This window comes from Amblyomma mixtum, chromosome 8, assembly GCF_055824585.1.
Source record: "Amblyomma mixtum isolate Tamu chromosome 8, ASM5582458v1, whole genome shotgun sequence".
NCBI lineage: Eukaryota > Metazoa > Arthropoda > Arachnida > Ixodida > Ixodidae > Amblyomma > Amblyomma mixtum.
The window spans coordinates 90,050,999-90,070,962 of record NC_143019.1 but is presented as its reverse complement, the minus strand read 5'-3'; the positions used below and the strand labels follow the sequence as shown (position 1 = coordinate 90,070,962).

General features: G+C 47.7%; 2 protein-coding genes across 6 annotated transcripts in view; both read right to left on the bottom strand.

Moving 5' to 3' along the window:
- Positions 1-19,964, bottom strand: part of LOC149333448 (cytochrome P450 2U1-like) — a 447,818-nt gene that overhangs the window by 28,154 nt on the left and 399,700 nt on the right. Inside the window, exon 1 of one of the 2 annotated variants that reach the window (XM_089558685.1) lies at positions 8,479-8,623. The exons of the other annotated variant lie outside the window; for it this stretch is intronic. The gene's annotated coding sequence lies outside the window, so the exon portion shown is untranslated. Of the gene's footprint in view, positions 1-8,478; positions 8,624-19,964 lie in introns of those variants that run through there. 2 annotated transcript variants of the gene reach the window in all.
- Positions 18,943-19,964, bottom strand: part of LOC149333456 (cytochrome P450 2C23-like) — a 34,618-nt gene continuing 33,596 nt past the window's right edge. For all 4 annotated transcript variants that reach the window (XM_089556055.1, XM_089556056.1, XM_089556054.1 and 1 more), the window contains one exon: positions 18,943-19,210. In XM_089556055.1, the coding sequence (XP_089412181.1) occupies positions 19,020-19,210 (191 nt within the window). In that variant the 3' untranslated portion in view covers positions 18,943-19,019. The remainder of the gene's footprint in view (positions 19,211-19,964) is intronic.

The window sequence follows — 19,964 nt, the reverse complement described above, 5'->3', positions numbered from 1 at the left end:
TTATACGTTTTATATTTTCTTGTTTACTGATTCGAACGACCGTCCCCTCTAAAATACCTTCTGGGCTCTGAGACTAATATGATAAATACAAAATGCACAGGCGTAATAATTATTCCTTGGGAACTGAATTGCCGCGAATATTTGTAGTGTTTGTTCATTGTTCAAAGCTGCCAGCACGCCGCTTTATCGCTTTGTTTGTGGGATGCAAGACACGCCTGAATTTCCCTCGATTTTTTAACAGCGCGAAAAGACGATGACGTTTACACACACAACACGAGCGCTGACTTTCAACTGAAATCTTATTAACACAAAAGACATTTATACATAATCCCGCCAAACAAACACACAAAAAACCTACTTATCTTAAACATCCGGCAATGACTTCTCAAAAAGGGCAAATTCACGGTTTATCAATGACAATGACGGTTTAGCGACGGTTTAGGGATTATGTATAAATGTCTTTTGTGTTAATAAATTTTCAGTTGAAAGTCAGCGCTCGTGTTGTAGTGTGTGTAAACGTCGTCGTCTTTTCGCGCTGTTAAAAAATGGATAACCACCAACTCGCCCAGCTTTCTGTTCTTCTTATTACCTCGATTAATCGCATCCAGGTGGACCCGGATTCTACGTTGTTCCACAGTGTTCTAGTAACTTTCCAAGCTTTATCTCGAAAGTTCGCTATCAGCTTTAAAAACAGCAGCGGCAATTCTGTTCGACAACCGCCGAGCAGACTTGTTGCTACGCAGCCTCCTAGTGACTCAGTTCTTTGCGGGCGCAAGTCAGTCCAAATAAAAATTTCGTTTAGCGCCATTCTCGCTGTTTTCATATTCGCTGGACTGCGGTCACCAGTACGTGACATCTGGTGGGGGTGTTAACGGATGTCCCTGTCGCCCTCACCCCTGGGAGCCGTCAAAGCAGCCCGAGCCGTCTCGAACAAGACCACGGGAAAGCCGCACAAGCCGTCCCAACCGAAGGCGAAGGGCGAAGCAGCCGTCGGCTCCAAAGGCGTGCACCAGAATTCGGACTTCTACCGGACAGCACGCGAGCGAAGAAGGACTCCTTGATTTCGACGTCAGCCATGGCTTCGACACCAGCTCCCATTATTTTGCACCAGCCTCGACTGCCGCCCACGTTCAACGCTTCTCCGGGCAAGGATCCTGAAGAATGGCTGGAACAGTTTGAGCATGTCGCCATATTCAACAGTTGGGACAACCAGACTAAAGTGAGCCATGTTTTCTTCGCCTTGGAAGGAACAGTGAGAATTTGGTTCGAAAACCTCGAAGCTTCTCTAGCGACGTGAGAATTATTCAAGCGGGAGTTCCTGAAGGCCTTCACAAGCATCATCCGGAAAGGAAGAGCTCAGCTGCTTCTACAGTCACGCATCCAACACCTGATCGAGTCAGTGACCGCATACGTCGAAGACATGAAGAGCCTTTTTCTACGAGTCGATCCTGACATGACAGAAGGTAAGAAGGTGGAGCTTCTGATGCATGGTGCTAAAGAGGCACTTTTCGCTAGTTTCATCCGCAATCCACCCCAGACCGTCTCTGAATTCACCAGCGAAGCAGCCACCATTCAGAAAACTTTAGAAGCATGAGCCCGCCACTTCAATCGACAGCTCGAAGTAACCTCAATGACCTTCTCGGATGGCGCAGCATTCGGGGGAAATCTCCGGGATGTGATCCGCGAAATTTTTCGGGAAGAGTTGCGTTGCCTATTACCACCTTCCAACGAGCCTCAAGTTTCGACCCTTGAAGAAATCCTACGCGAAGAAGTGCAGCATGCGCTTGGCACCCCGTCATCTTCGCCTCAGCTGAAGCTCCAGCCTTAACCTACGCCGCTGCAGTACGCGGACCTCAGCCCCAACGAAAGAGCCGAAGACCGCCTCTTTGACGTGACCCAGCTGTTCCCGAACACCGCCCCTGCCCCCCCCCCCCTCTGCCTCCGCCCGCCCAGCCTACGAACGACGCCCAAGCCCCAGGAAGTGCGACGCCTTGAGGACATCCGACAACCGCCAGCTGTGCTTCCATTCCGGCGAAGCCGGTCATATACTTCGTCACTGCCCGTGCAGACGCATCCGCCTGCGGGGTTTCGCCATCGACGCTCCACGACCGCTCCCTAGCCAGCGACCACAGGAAATCGACGAGTGCCTGCAGAGAGGGGAGTACGTGTCGTCAAGCCGTCCTTTCCGCTCGTGGTCGCCATCCACCGCACGTTTTGCATCACCGGGCCGCAGCTACGCCGCGGCTGTCCGAGGAATGTCCACCAGTCCCAGTAGGGGAAACTAAACAAAACAACCTGTGGAGGTAGGTGCTTGCGAATAAACAACGAAGATCCTCCAGCAATCACGCCGTATGAAGACGCCGCACCCACTACGCCGACGCCGCATATAAAGACAACCTCGACCACGACGCTAACCACCTTGAAAATGGCGCCGCCATCGAGAAAAGTTTCGACCACACGCCTCGCCCACGATTCACATACCCGACGAAGCCGTTACCCGACGCCGAGGACGAAGTGCAACTCCAGAACCAGGACATCCGGCCTGGAAGTGGTTATCGACGGCCGGAAAGTCACTGCTCTAGTAGACACAGGAGCCGAATATTCGTTGATGAATGGACCATTCGCTGCGCAGCTGAGGAAAGTAACGATAGCTTGGGACGGCCCGCAAATTCACACCACAGGGGCCACCTCATTACGCCATCAGGACAATGCACAGCGCGAGTGACTATCAAGGGACATTCTCATCGCGCGACCTCCGTAGTGCTACGGCAATGTTCCCTCGAAGTGATCTTGGGCATGGACTTCCTTATTGAGCAGCAGGTGATCATCTACCTACAATCCAAGCTGATCGCACTTTCCACGGACGAGGCCATCCCGTCGATGAGGACTCCAGAACATCACATTGCACTTAGTGTCCTGGAGGAACAAGTGAGTGTCCCACCCTGTTCAAGCGTCATCGTCACCGTAGATGCCACGGAAGCGAATAACACTGAAGCCATTATCGAGGGGAACGTGCAGTTGTTTCTCTACCGAGGAATCGGCATCGCAAGAGGCATCGCACATTTCCGTAAAGGACAAGCCGAAGTACTGCTGACTAACTTCAGCGAAGAATACCGGCACGTTAACAGAATACCGGCACGTTTCGTCGACGAAATATCCGATGTACGAGTCTTCTTCGCTTTCTCCGACCTATCCGAAGAAGATTCGCCTGACCAAGAGAACTGGCCCACTTTCGACATAAACCCAGCCCTGCCCCGGAACAGACAAGACCAGAGCCGCAATCTCCTTTGAAGCTGCATCGTGTGCTTTTCGTCATCACCGAACGTCCGACAAACGCCGATTGCCAAGCATCGCACTATAACCGACCAGCATGCCCGACCTCTCCGCCAAAGCCCCTACCGAGTGTCCGCCGCGAGAACGACAAGCCATCCGGGACCATGTTGAAGAAATGCTTCCCGACGACGTCGTCCAAGCTTCAAAGAGCCGCTAGTCCGCACCGGTTGTTTTAGTGAGAAAGAAAGGCGGCACACTTCGATTCTGCGTTGATTATCGCCGCTTGAACATCACAAAGCACACCTAACTCTTTCCCCGCATCGACCGGCTCTGCAGCGCTAAGTATTTCTCGTCGATGGACCTCGAGAGCGGCTACTGGCAAACTGAGGTCGATCAAAGAGGTCGCAAGAAGACCGCATTCATCACTCCAGATGGCCTCTTCGAGTTCAAGGTGATGCCGTTTGGTCTCTGTTCCGCACCAGCAACATTTCAACGAGTAATGGACACAGTGCTGGCAGGCTTGAAGTGGCAGATTTGTCTGGTATAATTAGATGATGTCGTTGTCTTCGCCTCGAGCTTTGAGAAGCACCTGAAAAGGCTTCGAACAGTACTAGACGCAATCAAATCGTCCGGGCTAACCTTTAAAGCAGAGAAGTTCCACTTTGCCTATGAAAAGCTGCTGTTTCTAGGCCACATTGTTAGGAAGGAGGGAGTACGCCCAGACCCGCAGAAAACAGCTGCTATCGCAATGTTTCCGCCACCGGCCGATAAGAAAGCTGTGCGCAGATTCCTCGGACTGTGCGCGTATTACCGACGTTTCGTCGAAAACTTTACGCGCATCGCCAAGCCACTGACCCACCTGAGAAAGGTAGATGTGCCATCTAAATGGGAAGCGCCGCAAATAGAAGCCTTCAAGGAACTTCAGCGCCGTTTACAGACCCCACCGATCCTTGCGCACTTTCATGAAAACGCCTAGACTGAAATTCATACCGACGCAAGTAGTGTGGGCCTAGGCGCTATACTCGTTCAGAAAATTGACGGAGTGGAGAAAGTCATCGCGTACGCTAACCGTTCCCTGTCCAAAGCCGAAGCTAATTATTCGACAATTGAGATGGAGTGCCTTGCCATCATCTGGGCTACGTCGAAATTCCGCCCCTACCTGTACGGACGACCATACAAGGTGGTCAGCAATCACCACGCGCTGTGCTGGCTTGCCAGTTTGAAGGACCCTTCCGGCCGCCTCGCTGGATGGAGCTTGCGCCTCCAGGAGTTTGACGTCACCGCCGTTTACAACTCCGCACGAGATCATTCTTACGCCGACTGCCTGTCACGAGCCCCTGTAGATGCACCGCCGCCGGACGACGATGAGGACGCCTTCCTGAGCCCCGTGAGCTCCAGCTCTTTTGCACAGCAGTAACGTTCGGGCCCCGACTTAAAATGTCTCATCGAGTACTGTCCTCGTGAAGAACTTTGCAGCGAACAAACAAGCCTACCTCCTTGCTGTACCTGCAAGTCTGCGCGGAGAAGTCCTTTAGGCTTTACACGACGAGCCGACAGCTGGACATCTCGGGTTTTCTCGCACCCTCACAAGTGTTATTGTGCACGAGTCTCTGCCGATGTCGCATATTATGTGAAAACCTGCCGAGATTGTAAGCGACGAAAGACCCCTCTAACAAGACCAGCAGGATTTCTGAATCCCATTTAACCCTCCTCAAGGCACTTTCAGCAGGTAGGCATGGACTTGCTTGGCCCTTTCCCGAAGTACACAACTGGAAATAAGTGGACCAAAATAGCGACTACCTCACCTGCTGTCGAGGCAAAAGCCCTTCCGAACAAAACAGAAGCAGAAGTCGCCAAATTTTTCGTTGACTGCATTCTTCTGCAACACGGCGCCCCCGATGTGCTCATCTCGAACAAAGGAACAGCATTCACAGCGGAACTGACGCAAACCATCCTGCGTTACAGCTAAACCAGCCGGCGGAGGACAACTGCATACCATCCGCAGACCAACGGACTGACCGAGTTCCTGAACAAAACCATCGCCGATATGCTCGCCATGTATATATGTCGATGCCGAACACAGGAACTGGGACGTCATCCTGTCTTACATCGTCTTCGCATACAGCACCACAGTGCAGGAGACCACCCAAAAAAAGACGCCTTTTAGGCTCGTCCATGGCAGGGAGGCCACGACTACGTTAGACGCCATGCTGCCCATTGTTACCGAAGAAGATAACGTCGCTGTCGCCGCCTACCTTCAACGCGCAGAACAAGCCCGAAGATTTGCCAGATTACGGATAAAAGACCAGCAGCGGACCGACGCCAGACCCTGCAACCTACGAAAACGCAACGCGGAATTCAAGCCAGGAGACCGAGTCTGGGTTTGGAGGCCCATTCGCCGCCGCGGACTGAGTGAAAAACTTTTGCGCCGCTATTTCAGCCCTTATAAGCTTCCTTGTCTGCTAGGTGAACTGGACTATGAAGTGGTCCCTGACGAAATTACTGCATCCCAGCGACTCCACGTACGACCAGAAGTTGTCCATGTGGTCCGTGTAAAGCCCAATTATGCGCGCTAAAGCACGTTGTGTTTACACCCTTGGTGTTTATTTTTACACAATCCGTTTTACGGCGTTTTACTACGGCGTCTCTCATAGCCTCAGTCCCTTTGGGACGTTAAACCCCATAAACCAAACCAAACCAAACCAATCCGTTTTAGTTGTTTGTTGCCGCTTTATGTACTAAAAGATCGGGCCGATGCTTCTTTGAATGGGGAGTAAGCAGCTAATGTTTGTAGTGTTTGTTCATTCTTGAAATCTGCCAGCGCGCCGCTTTATCGTTTTTTTTTTTTTTGTGATGCAAGACGAGCCTGGATTTATCTCGATTGATCGCATCCAGGTGGTGTCGACTCTATGTTGTTCCAGAGTATTCTAGCAATTTTCCAAGTTTAATCTCGGAAGTTCTGTACCTGCTTTAAAAGAGCACTGCGTAGAGCGGCGAGGTCCCTTTAACGTCGACCACCGAGCACGCTTGTTGCTACGCCGCCGCCGAGGGATTCAGTTCTTTGCGGGCGCAAGTCAGTCCAAATAAAGAATTTCGTTTAGGAGGCATTCTCCCTGTTTTCCTGTTCGCCGGACTGTAGTAAACAGTACGTGACAACATGAACCCCCATCACGTGGTGGCATATACAAGTCAGCAATTCGGCACACAGATACCGCTGGTTAGAGAAACGAATATAACTTGACATGCTACAACATGCGCAACATAGTACACGCCGGCCTAATACTTCCGTCTGTAAATCATTCATTGTTTATTGAATCAGTGCTTTATCCCAGATTATGACTTCACAGTGGTGCTATCATATACCACACAATTTAAGAAACAGAAATGTACTGATAAATTGAGAAACGCAAAGCTGCAATCCTGAAATTTAAACAGTGTGCTTTGACTGAAAAAAAAAAAAAGATATACACGATAGCTCAGTGTACCTCTAGAAGGCGATAAGACAATCTGTTTCACTCAAAGGCATCTAACTTTTTATACTAATACAGGAATACACATATTTGTACAGGTGGTATAACTACCTGGTGCCAATATTTAAAAAAAAAAGAACTCTGCGAAGTGTTGCCAAGTGCAGTGCCGCTGGAAGGGGCGGGTATTAAGTATGCGTGGTTTAATAATTGACAAAAAAGAGGCCAAAATTCTATTGCTAACCGATTGCAAATTTGTCTTCACAAAAGACGTCATGCATACACGCTGAGAAATGCTTACAGCAGTGGTTGAAGCCCTTTATTTATTTATTTACGTATTTATTTCAAAATACTGTTAGCTTTCCCGGCTTGTGACAAGGTGCGGAGTCCGCATACATTCATTACAACACAGTTTCAATAGTTTTGAAAACTTTCTCTTGAAGTCATTTTATCAAATGCGCGTTTGTCAATGTCATTTTATGCCATAAATGTTTTCGGCAAAACGAAAATTTACCGACGTCGATTCTTAGCGCGCAGATAGATTATTAGTGCAGATAGATTATTAGTGCCAGCCTTTCGGCTGGCCGCAAGTGCCAGCTGGAATCCAAATTGAACTTATAAATAGGCCGCCGCGGTGGCTCAGTGGCTATGGTGCTCGGCTGCTGGCCCGAAAGACGCGGGTTCGATCCTGGCCGCGGCGGTTGAATTTCTTTGGAGGAGAAATTCGAGGCCCGTGTACTGTGCGATGTCAGTGGACGTTAAAGAACCCCAGGTGGTCGAAATTTCCGGAGCCCTCCACTACGGCGTCTCTCTTAGCCTCAGTCGCTCTGGGACGTTAAACCCCATAAACCAAACCAAACCAAATTATAAATAGGCTGACAAATATACTAATAATATACAAAGAATAAACAATTTTTGTAACTATAAGTATTGCAAGCATTACACGTCTGTTTTCAATTATAGACTGAAATAAATGTTCACAAAACTATAGCACTGATATTTGCATGACTGAGAATATATACTAGTAGAAGGAACAAAGATGGTTTCGCCAAATCGGAGCAAATCTTCCTCTGAGAGCAAAGTTTCCACGGCTCATGCCATGAATTCCCGAATCATAGCCCCTGAGTCAAAATATTCAGCTTCCTACAGCAGTCTCCTCATACGATGGAGTGAATTTAAGTACTAAGGCAAGTTTCGAGCCAAATCAAAATTAGTTGTTTTAAAAAATGTTAAAAGAAGTTTAAACGTTACAGGCGCGGAGGTACGAACCGATTACCTTTGCGTCTCTAGCCGAGAAGTCCATTCAAGACTGCGCGAAAACACATAGAACGGAGGCGATAAAATAGCTATACATGGAGATTGCGTGCACAATTCCGCCATTCTCAAGGAAACGTTTGTAGAGATAGCACAACGCTATGACATTTCGCACCCTCTGATGCGCTGTCGCACTCGAGATTGTGTGAATAATTTGAGGCCATCATTAATACTCCTAGGGCTACTTATTCCGCAAGCAGCTGTTTGGAAAGAAGGTTGCTCGTTATTGAGTTACATAACCTGAAAGCTTCGAAATGTCGGGTACATATTGGGAGTAATCAAAGCTTGAAGGCCGCGTTTGTGGAAAAGGCGAGCAACGTTTTTGTGCGCGCAGGCTTGCAGTATCGGACACTGAGCGGAAGTATGCGTCATCTTGCAGTATCTGACACTGAACGTAAGTATGCGTCATCGCTACCGTCCTCACCTTTCGTGAACAAAATGTTGTAGGGCTTCCACTGGTCCCCTTACATTCATCCCCAGACCTGCACAGAGCTCTCGAACGACGCACCCGGTAGAGTACGGGCGTAATTCAGGAGTGGCCTAGGGCTCCAAGCAAGACCGTATCGCACATGTGCATTAACATGGAGCATGTTTAACTCGTCATGCCTTTAAACGTTGTATGCTCCCACCAGAGAGCAACGACTCAAAAATGAAAAATCGAGCGCGCCGCCAGAGCGCTCTAAACAGGTGTGTGAACGACTGCACATGCCCGAACCTTCACAGGATTCTGAGAACGATCTGAATTAAAAAACACGCCATCCGTGTTCGTGCTTTTGCTATTATTTTAAATGCAGTGAAACAGGATGCGATGTGTCTGAGCTGTCTCTTGCATATGAGCGACGAAATCACCACCGCAGTTTTACATCGCTTTTCGTATCAAAGCAATCCGCCCAATAAGAATTTACACGTCTAGCATTCAGCTTTATGTAGACGTCTGGTAAGGATGTGAGTACCCTGCATGTAAATTCATCGCAGCTGCTCTCCCTTCTGTCACTCGAATTGAACATACACGCTCTACATTTCAGCCCGGATATATCAAATCCGAATATTTCGAATTATTGGCCGTATCGGACTCACATATTCTCTATTGAAAATTCAGTGGAAGGTATAGGAAACTGTCGCAATACATCGCACTCTACTTTCGCGGGTCATCCGATATATCGAACGGCGCACCGCACCCCAGGAAGTGGTGCTTCTCCAAACGCCCCATTCTGATCACTTTTCGCGCGAAGGGTGTGCTACACGGCTTGAGGCGCCTGTTGGCAGCGCGTCTACTCTGAAACCACACCATGAGCTGAACGTAGGGTGCCCATGAGAGAGGTCTTTGGCCTCTTGTTCTCATTTTCCAGTCCACATCACTGCCATGTGTAGAAGCCAACATAAGTAACTAAAACCAAGCTGCGGCCATCGCCTGTCGTGATTCGCTGCCGAAGGAGTAGATGAAACCGAGTGTACTGAAATTTTCGTAAGCAAAAATTTTATTTGTTGTCCACTGATAACAGGAATAGACATTTGATGATAGGCTGTAGCTACTTCCAAGGCATCGTACTCTGCTGCTTCAATGCAAAGCGTGTTAGGCCTAGCGCCTTCTAGCAAGCGGTGCGCTACCGCAATGTGGCGGGCACCATGTCGCTGCAAGAAAGACATCAGAAGCCTGAATTCATCTCTTGCTGCTGGTTTACACATACACTTAAATATTGGCATTTTAACTCGACAGCGTTAAAAGGCACCGTTACACAGAAAATATGGCTAGCGTTGTCAGCGAAAAATGTACGTATCACATGCCACAAGGGCGAGTGTCAAGAGCGGCGGACGGAGCAGCGGCGTACGTGACTGACAAGCACAAGACTGACTCACGTGACACATCAAATGTAGCAACTGGCGAGGTGAAGCGGCCGAGCTGCCGCCACCACAGTGGCGGACGTGAGGGCCAAGCGCAGACCAGTGGCGACGAAGCTGAAAATGAGATCGAAGCACCCGCCACGCGCGGTTTTGCACATGCGGCGTGCATCCCGTTAGAGGTCAAATTTAAGAGCCACATGACCATCAGGATCAGCATTCGAGAGGTGGAGCTTTTCGCTCTAAAAGCAACGAAAAGTTCGTCACCACTGAGAAACAAATGCACAATAAAGTTTAAAATTCTTAGCGTTTTGCCGTTCTTTGTCCCACACAGTTAAAGCCAGGGCGATCCGTAAGACAACGGATTTACACATAAATAACTTCAAGAAATCGCGAGTAGCCGTTGCTTCAAATCGTCATGTAAGTTTTTTTTTATCATTATTCTCCCTCTGGGCAATTGTTCGAGTACTTGGGAGGCGGGCACGTTTGAAGAAATAATTAAGTGAGAAATAGAGCATAAACGTATTTTGGAAGTCAACGACGTCGAGAATTTTGTCTTTATCGACATTAACAAGCCTGAGCAACGAAAACAACGTAGAAAGCTTCACTGCAAGACCGTTTTGAAAGGTGGCGAAAAAACTCCGGTGTGGTTTTAAGACTGGAGTATTAACGTCACCACTGAGAACCGTGTTACATTTCTTCATTGTTTATCTGTTTCAGACTCACATTCATTCTCTTGTTACGATCCCATTTTTAGGGACGTGAAGGAAGGTGGTCGGTGTGCAAGTGTCTCAACCAGTATATGGCATAAAAAGAATGGGCACCAGCTTAAGTGGCCCGTTTTTGCGCTCCGCTCCCCATGTGCGCTCAGTAATCAGGCACCATGAGAAATAAATGTGCTAGCACACGTGAGTACTTAATAATACTGTCGTTTTGTGGCGCATCGAATTTTCGGCATGAAAACTCCTTATACCTGTGGACAATTATCGCTTGAGAAAGACTGCTGCATATTTCCCGTCTAATTGCATGGAAACCTCTCATATGTGCCTGCTTATTTTAATCGAATTTCAGGCAGTTTCACGTGAGCTTAGATTCTTTCTGGGACTGTCCCCTGAGTTCTAGGCATCGAGGATTAGGTGTGCTACCCCTATGAGAAGCAATGCGAGCTCTTGGGGATGCAACCCTTCCCGCATTTATAGGATTTTATTCTTTTTTGCACGCTGCTTGCTTGTGCGGGCCGCTCTAGATTTGTTGATGACTCACAACAGCTTCTTTGTTCGTTCGTTCGTTTGCTTATCTGTACTCAGCTGCCAGGCGTGCTATCAGCGGTCCTATCAGCTCGAAATTCTTCCCATTCCAATGGCCCTGCCAACGGCCACCTTCTGCATCACAGTCACCAGTGTCCGCACCTAATCTCTTCCGTTCTGAGTTTTTGCTCCATTATTAGCTTTTTTGTTGTTTTTCAATGCTGATTTTGATTTGTTGACTTTGGTGCATTTTTTGGTACACGTAAGCATGATGTTACCTATCTTTGCTCGTGCCCAGTCGTTACTTCTTTTTCTTCAGATCTTTACAAACAAGCATGATCACATCATCATCATCATCATTTTATTCCAACATCAACATTACAGATGCTGAGGACCGTGAACAAAAAGCCTCTAACTGGGCTTTACGGGGTTCACGGCTCCTCAAAACATGGCATTGGCAAGAAAACCGGAACAGAAACACAACGCATCAGACATGGGAGGATGTGGCACAAAATCAAGACATAAGTAAAGTCATTTACAACATTAGCACAGTGTTTAATGAAGTATACAATGTACGGTGCAATACAGAAAAAGGTAGAAAGTGCAATTATTGTGGCTATGATATATTTACAAAAAAAAGGCACTGCTTCAAGGCATCTCTGTAAAGATTTCTCGCAATCTGTGCATCTCATATTCAGAGTTAAGCCCTTCTCACCGCTTATAAAATACATTCGTTAGCCCGTTATCTATTCCCTGTTCTGCATTCAGAACAGACGTTCTGGAGTACCAGTCAGCCTCGCTGTTTTCGCACCCTTTATATTGATGCAAGATGCAATGAGCAGGCATAGCAAAGCATCCATGGAAATTCTTTGTTTATAATAAATTTCGCAGCAATGAAAAGCATGCTGCAAGGAATGAATCACTTCTGCTGCCATGAATCAAATTCGCCATCTTTCGTTTGTTCGAATAAATGTACACCCTCGTCGTTATTTCTCATATTCTTAGTGCCACGTGCAACCGTTGCTCTGCATGCATTTATTTGTATTTGCCGGATATCCTGCCAGCTGCTGCCTCTGGAAGCCACCGGTTATTTCCTGCTCTGGACCTCAAGGTAGCCACTTTTATTCTTTTATCATGTTGCCTTCCTTACCTGCGAATTTACAAAAAAAATGGCACGTGGATTTACAACCATTTTCAGAAATGCCTGCAGAACACTGCGTGTTCTACCCAGTAGGACCTCCGCGTATAAAGACATGAATTACAGTTCTGCACCAAACATCCTCAGCGACACAGTTCTTTTCACAGCTGCTCTAAAACATAAAGCAGTGGGGCTTACTTCCGGTGTACTGTTTATCGCCCATCTGTCACATATTATGCATCTGTTGTCCCAAATAAGTGACATGTCAATTTATTACACTACAACGCCTAAGTGGCCTTTCTTTTGAATACTCTTATCGCAACAAAAGACATGTTAATATCTATATTAGCTTTATTTACCACAAAAGTGGCGTGTACTGAGCTCTAATGTCATAACCATCGCTCGGCTGTTTCCACCAAAACCAAAAAAGCATGAGAGAGTAAATTCAATCAAAAATGTTCTATTTAAATTGTATAATATTTATATAATGGTCGCAAGTTGAGAGAACGCGGGCATGCTCGTACTGTCAGGGGCAAAAGAGGCATACTCTACGCGGCGAGAGTCGGAGCAACGGAAAACAGCGGCATTTTGGCGAGCTAAACCACGAAACATTAAAGCGAGCCAAGCGACATGCCTGCTGATAATAAAGGTCACGCACTGGCTGCCTCGATCCCAGATGCCGCCTGCAGATGCCGTTGCAGCGCAGTTTTCTGTTGCTCTGGCTCCCGCCGCGTGGAGTATACCACCTTTGTCCCCGATAGTACACTACTGTCGCATGTCTGGTTACAGGGAAGAAAATATGTAACCGATTTTAGGTGCATACATTCTGTAAGAAAATTTAAACCTACCTGCACACGTTTACCATTTATCTTTTATGTCGGTGTACATTCATACTTTATGCTCTAGGGGTGGAGAAAGCGACCAGAGGGCGCACTTTGTAAAAAAAAAAATGGACCGTCCAGGCTCTTAAAACCTGTGTATACGGCTTTTCGTGCAGTTTCTCTTGCCTTCTATTATATTTATTATATAAACGATTTCCCGCAGCCTGTTATTCAGATGATCCGGACACTTTCTAACAATACAGTTATTAGTTGCAGCAGCTTAAGTTTCATTACTAGAATAAAAGGTCATTTTTTCACTGCCACTGTAAAATGGCTTGGCCTTCTTTTGTGAATGGAAGCCAAAGTAACTTCAAGCGAGACTTTGGAAGTGTTTCTAGGGCTTCTTCCATGATGTGGTTTGTTGTTTGGAGTACTTTTTCGGTCTAATCTTCACACGTGTGAAAGTGCTTCTTTTAGGCTAGGATTTTCTGGTGACCCAGAAGAAATGTAGTTCTGAAGGTGGGAAATCAATAATGCATCTCAGGTCGGTATCCCAGCATAAGGCTCATTTGACACGCCTTTAAATTGACTACGAAAATGAACAAAGTTACTGTTAAATGCGTTGCTTATTTAGGGAGACTGCTTTTGAGCATTGACACTAAGTACGATTCTTTGCAACGGAGCGGAGATTTTTTATTATTTTAAATATTATAATATTCACGGCTGTTGGAACAATTTTCTGTCACTGTACTAAATTTCAGAGATGAAGTGCACCGCTGTGAAAAGTACAGAAGCAGTCTACATGAAAACATTAAGAGAGGTGCATTACTCCGAGCCTGTTTTGTGGCGCAGCGGTCTAAGGCTCGAGAAAGCAACAGCCTGTAGTCAACAAGGAGAGTTTATTTAATCAAATTCATTACAAATGTATTATGTAAGAAGCCTGCAGGCAAGGCATTTAGTATTTTTCCCTCACCACAAGGAAGGCACTACTTTTTCATCTCCGATGTAGGCAGCGCAAACAAGAGCGGAAACTTTGACAGCGTTTCGCATGATGTGTGAAACGAAGTGCAATATGGTGACGTCAGGCGAGCTACCGGGAGCCCGGCGCTGCCGTTCGCCGCTAGCTCGACACCGCCGCAATAATTCCGGTAGGCACGATCGTGATCTCTGCCACAGCAGCTCGATCTCTCGTGGCTCTGCACTCACCGCCGCCGGGCACGGGCGGACTGCTCTTGCACCGCCACCTGTAGTCAGCCCGTGCGCCGGCCATCACCGGGGTTCAGCAGCTGGTTTCTACTCATTTGTAGGGTTCGATGCATATCGCAGCAGTCATTTGCAGAAGACGCGCTTAAGATCTCGGTTAGTAACGCGCTCGCAATGACAGCGGTGGAACATGCACAAACAATTGCGCCAATCGGCGGGTAGCTTGGGCCGCAACCGGAAGTAAACCAACCGCGTGGCGACGCGCGACATTTTCATGGCCGGGGCGCAGTACCAACCTGATTTCAATATTTTTTTCAGTCGTGCTGGAGTGTTTGAGCAGAGGCGAAATTCTAGAGTCTCGTGTGCTGTGCGATGTCAATGCACGATAAAGCACTCCAGGTGGTCTTAATTTCCGGAGCCCTTCACTACGGCATCCCTCAAAGCCTCAGCCGCTTTGGGACGTTCAACCGCCATAAACCAAACCTAAAGCAAGCTCAAAAATTTTTTGCAGTGAGGTGATGAATGATAGAATACCTATAGCTCGTCTGCATTACTTATTTCGGCACATATGATTTCCTAGTCTCTTTAAATGCAAGGATAGAAGTTAGACATGCAGTGTTAGCTTATGTGCTAGCTTAGCGTAAAATAACGAGCAACCCTCTTCTGATGCATGCTCTACAACGCAACTGTAGGTGCATCGCACAAAAAAGGCCTGTGCTTCAATGTTTTAGGTTTATGGTTGGTTTATGGGATTTTAACGTCCCAAAGCTACTGACGCTATGAGAGACATCGCAGTGAAGGGCTCTGGAAATTTCCACTATCTAGGGTTCTTTGACTTTCTACTTGCAGAGGATTCATGTGCCTACTGCCTGTTTTTAGCCTTCCATCTGCGTTCAGATCTGAAAATATTATGGCTACAAAGTACTTTTCCTCGCCACATGATCTTAAGTGACTTTCTACATTTGAGTAGCCCCTTTGAGATAATATGTGTTACAGGTATTGTAAATTTATTTCACTCGAAAAGGGTAAAACATTTACCCAGTGGTAGCAATCACCGCTTTGGTATGCATGTGGGATGATACTAGATAACTGAAGGAAAATCGTTGTCATGACATTTATTAACATATGCAAAAAGCACATAATTGGCTTTTATAGTGTGAGCCTTTTTTTTGGAGCATACTTCGAGCCGAGGCGTGGATGATGCCCATCAATGTCCCCAATAGACGCAAGCAGGAGGGAAATGTGAGATAACAAATGAAGAGGTGGCGATGGGAGAAAAAAATAGATGAAGTAGGGGTATAAAATGGAGGAATGCTTTCACCGACAGACAAATTAAAAGAAGAGATAAACGCACCGATGCCGCCTCCACTCGCCAGCGGAGCCGCTAAGGACATCGGTCACGTGATCCAGTCTAATCGGTTCGGTGTTTCTCCCGCCGAGCGCCTGCAGCTAATAAGCGATGTGTGAAGTAATAGGGAGTTCAGGCAACATTCTTTCTGTGCGTGGCCAAAAAGAAACAAACTAACATTAATAGCAACGCGCGCCCTTGCAGCAGCAGCGCCACTTTTGTTATATTTTATTCTCCCACTTTTATTACGCTTTAATTCAGGAAAGAGGCACCCCGGACTAGCAGAGCTTTGCCGTGCATAATGCAAATGCAAAGTAAATGAAAATGACGGTCGTTACGCTCGCGCCGGCGGGGTTCATCGTCGATAAAGCCTAACTGTGCCCACCGCTGAGTGAGAAGTCGAACGGTGGCGTAGCCAGACAGATGAAGGGCGAGCGACCAAGACCACCAAGCAGCGAGAGCGGCTTGTCCGAGGGCTGCCGTCTCGGATGAGGTGCTATGGTACGATTGTGTCCCCCCAAGCGCTACAGGCAGCTCCAAAAGAGCATCAGGTCTACTCCCTCTGACACTTGCCGGAGCCAACAAAGGGCCAAGGACTATAGGTAGAGCACAACGCCGCCACGAGATACGTGCCTGCCAAGGTTACCCTACTCGCTCGCTACTATATCAGCAACTGCTGGGAGAACGGCGCCCACGGCTTACCGCGGTGTCGGAGTGCTCCGGTACCCTTCCTGCAATCATGGCTAGCAACGGAACTGAGCAGATTGCGGCACCCGGCTCCCAGAGCCAACGGGAAAAAACGGTGAATATTTGAAATTATATGCAAGAAAGATAGGGCCGCCCTTCAGGCTTCCACGCTAACTGGCTTCCGGTTTGCTGTTCTCCGTGGACGGATCGGTTTCGGGCCTTATCTGCGGACCTGGTGGCTGCACCTTCTAAGGGTTCCTCTTAGAAAAAGATAAAAAAGTGTGGCATAGCAGGCATATCCTACATGCTCCTTTTCCGCTCACATCGCTGTCAAGAAAGCATATTAACCTCGCTATAGTCAGATACACATCAAAACTGAAGCGGCAAATGCCTCTTAAAGGTGACCCTCCAGCCAATCGCATCTACTGATCTACCCCCTTGACCGATTCCCGCTTTTGCCCCCTTGATCCCTCTTTAGAACCCCTTAGTGTGAAAGTGCAAGGGGTGGCAGATGAACGGTGAACAGCCATGGCTTAATCGGATTAACTACAGCCGCATGGAAATCAGTAGACGCCATTCGCTGGCCGCGGCGGCCAAGTTTGGATGGAGGCTAAACGCGAAGGCACAGGTGTGCTCTTTGTATCAGCGCGCGTTAAAAAACCCGATAAAACGGAGAGTTGAGCTAGTTGGTATATGTACAAACACAAAGATAAACTAACAAGGGGAATCAGTGAAGCCTTTCATATTCAAAAAAACAGTGACTCGTGCGTGAGCATCCCCTCTGTAACAGTTCATGACTGTGAACTGAAGTATCTGGATCCAGGTGATTGATGTATCATTGTAGCTTTTGGTGTTGCCATGCGTTCTTGGTTGTCATTGGAGTATATATTGCGTGTTGTTCCTAATAAAGCCTTCAGTTGATAGTCAGCGCCGGTCCTGTTGTACTCTTTTTCGTTGTCCTTTCGTTTAGCGCTGTTTTTTCCAAGAAAGAACCCGAGGCTACAGAAATTATTCCGAAGCCCTCCACTACGCCACCCCTTTTTCTCTTCTTCTTCCACACCAGACTTCCTCCGTCCCCTTACGGCGGGGTTCGCGGTTCCACCGAGATGTGAGACAACTACTGCGTCATTTCCTTTCCTGAAAAACGAATTTCCAACTTTTGATTCGGTTAAGGACCTCCTTTAAGAATCACTTGCCACTTCATTCTTGAGTTGTATCCGACTGTGGCAACACGGAATTTCGATCAGGTCTAGCGCTGTTGAAGTCTAGGCTGGCATTCCAGGAATCGAACTGACTTTCGCCCTTTCCAAAGAGCTAGTCCCACGTTAGGCCCTCCCGGCTCAAGAGTACATAGGGAGAACAAAGCGTGTACAGCAGATTCTATTTATTACACCTGCCAATATTACGCAGAGCGGGCCAGCTAGCTACTGACCATCAATGAGACATTCATAGAAAGTAAAAGCCTACGTATTAAGGGCTTCTGACTAACCGAGTGGGGCAGGGGCGCGACTTCGGTGGTATCCGCGGTGAACGCTTTTACGCGCCGACAATAACGGCCGGGTCCTCCTGTGCGTGCTGCATTCTTGGGAGGCGATGCCATCGCGGAGCATTTGCCGGGGAAGGCGTCGAGAGCGCGCGTTTGTTGCCTTGCTTCACTGCCGGGAACTAGAAGTTCAGCGGCAAAGCACGACGGACCATCGTGCACCTTCCGTGGGACGCGCCGAAAGCGAGCGGCCACAACCACTGGGTACGCTGGCCGGAACCCGAAGAGACTCGCCGGATCCGCTGAGTTCGCCATAGCCTTCTAGGTGGCGCTCCCGTAGCTGCTGCCGCTTCCCCTATGAGTGAGCTGACCCCATCATTATGCCTACTCTGTCCCGACGCGTGATGATCATGATGACCGGCCACGTCGAAATGGAGGGGTATACAGGTTTGGCACAACGGAGAAGATATTCGCAAGTGGAGCAAGAAGCTCATGCTCTCTCTGGCTGGGAGATGTAGGCACTTGTTGCAGTTTGTAACTGTAGTATTTTTCATTTATATGTGCAGAAATTTGTTTGTGCCTGCAGTATAAACGTGTTCTTTGCCACGCATGCGAGCAAGCATTTCATACTTTACTGCCTGCTTTTTGGACGGATTGCTTTGATACGAAGCGATCGCCGTTGTCGTTCAGTGGTTATGGCATAGGTCTTCTTCCCTGAAAAAAGCGGAATTGATTCCAGTTGCGGCAGTCGAATTTCGATGCAAGAGAAATTATAGACATCCGTGTACTCTGCGACGTCAGTGCACGTTAAAGAACCCCACGAGGTATACAGAGCCTTTCACTACGGCATACCTCATAGCCTGAGTCGCCTTGGGACATTAAACCCCAATAAACCCAACTATGAACCTTGATATTAAACGTGTTACGAAATTTCGTCGGCAATTTTGTCACACTTTAGCCCATATGCAACAGCGGCTCACACTCACCGCGTTCTGTTCGCGTGTGCTCTCAGAAGAAAAAGCACACATGGAAACGAGTCGCAACAACCATGTGTTTGGCACCGCACAGCCAAGCCACACACCTTTATTAGTAAAGAATACAAGCTCTATTATTGAAAGGGAGGAAGTGCTTTACACCACACAATGCGTCGCTTGTCATGGTAAGAATGTCGGTCCTCGAAACATCACCGAAACGCAGTATCAAATCTTAGTGGCGTGTCGTGGTAGGAAACGAAGCTTCACTCTGTCCAGTCTGCCACGGCGGATCATGTGATCTTCCAGATCCAAATCGCACGGCTCGTGCAGGAGAACCCGGTATCTTTGCAGCAAGAGGGTAATCATTAGGAATGCCTCCATCAGCGCGAATGACTCTCCTGGGCATGACCTCTTTCCTGCAATAAAGGCGGCAATTGTAGATAGTTGGCTTCCTGGCGCTACAGCCGAAGACAAAAAATCTACGAGACAGGACGTGGCAGAAAGAAGGGAATCACATAGAGTTAACAGCAGGAAAGATCACGAAAAAACCTACGCCTTCCTTTCGTTCGTTGGCACAAGTCCTGTCGTCGAAGCATTTTTCATCGAATGAGGCCCTTCTTCCCCACCTCATTCGCTCGGTCGCACACATTGGTTGCAATGTATGCAAGACTTTAGTGCGTCTCCCCGTGCTTCATATCCTTATGGCGTGTCGAGGGTTGGAAACAGAAACCAACAATCCTCCGAACTTTTCAGAAAAATTTAGTCATTCTTCTCGCTTATTTTTAGCCTATTAAGAAAATGGTCACTCACAAACGGATGCTGAATTCCTCTCAACAACCATTATTCACAGAGGATTTCTAACTGTTCATGACTCAGTCAATCTTTGATCTTCTAGGAGACGAAGATTAGCTCCTCTATCGAAATCCTGATTGTTCAAAATGTGGCAAGAACTTATGGCGACCCCTCTGGGCTTCTCACAAGCTTTCTTAGTGGGACAGTTACATGGTCACCTTTTAATCTCAATGCATGTGTTTGCCACATAGCTGCTTTTAAAACTCCAGTCATGTGTTCGTCTTCTCCAGCTGCTGCGTCAATCATGGACATTGTTTTTATAGCGAGTGTACATCCTGAATTCTTTACGTTGTAAGTCTGACTACATCCAACAGTTTC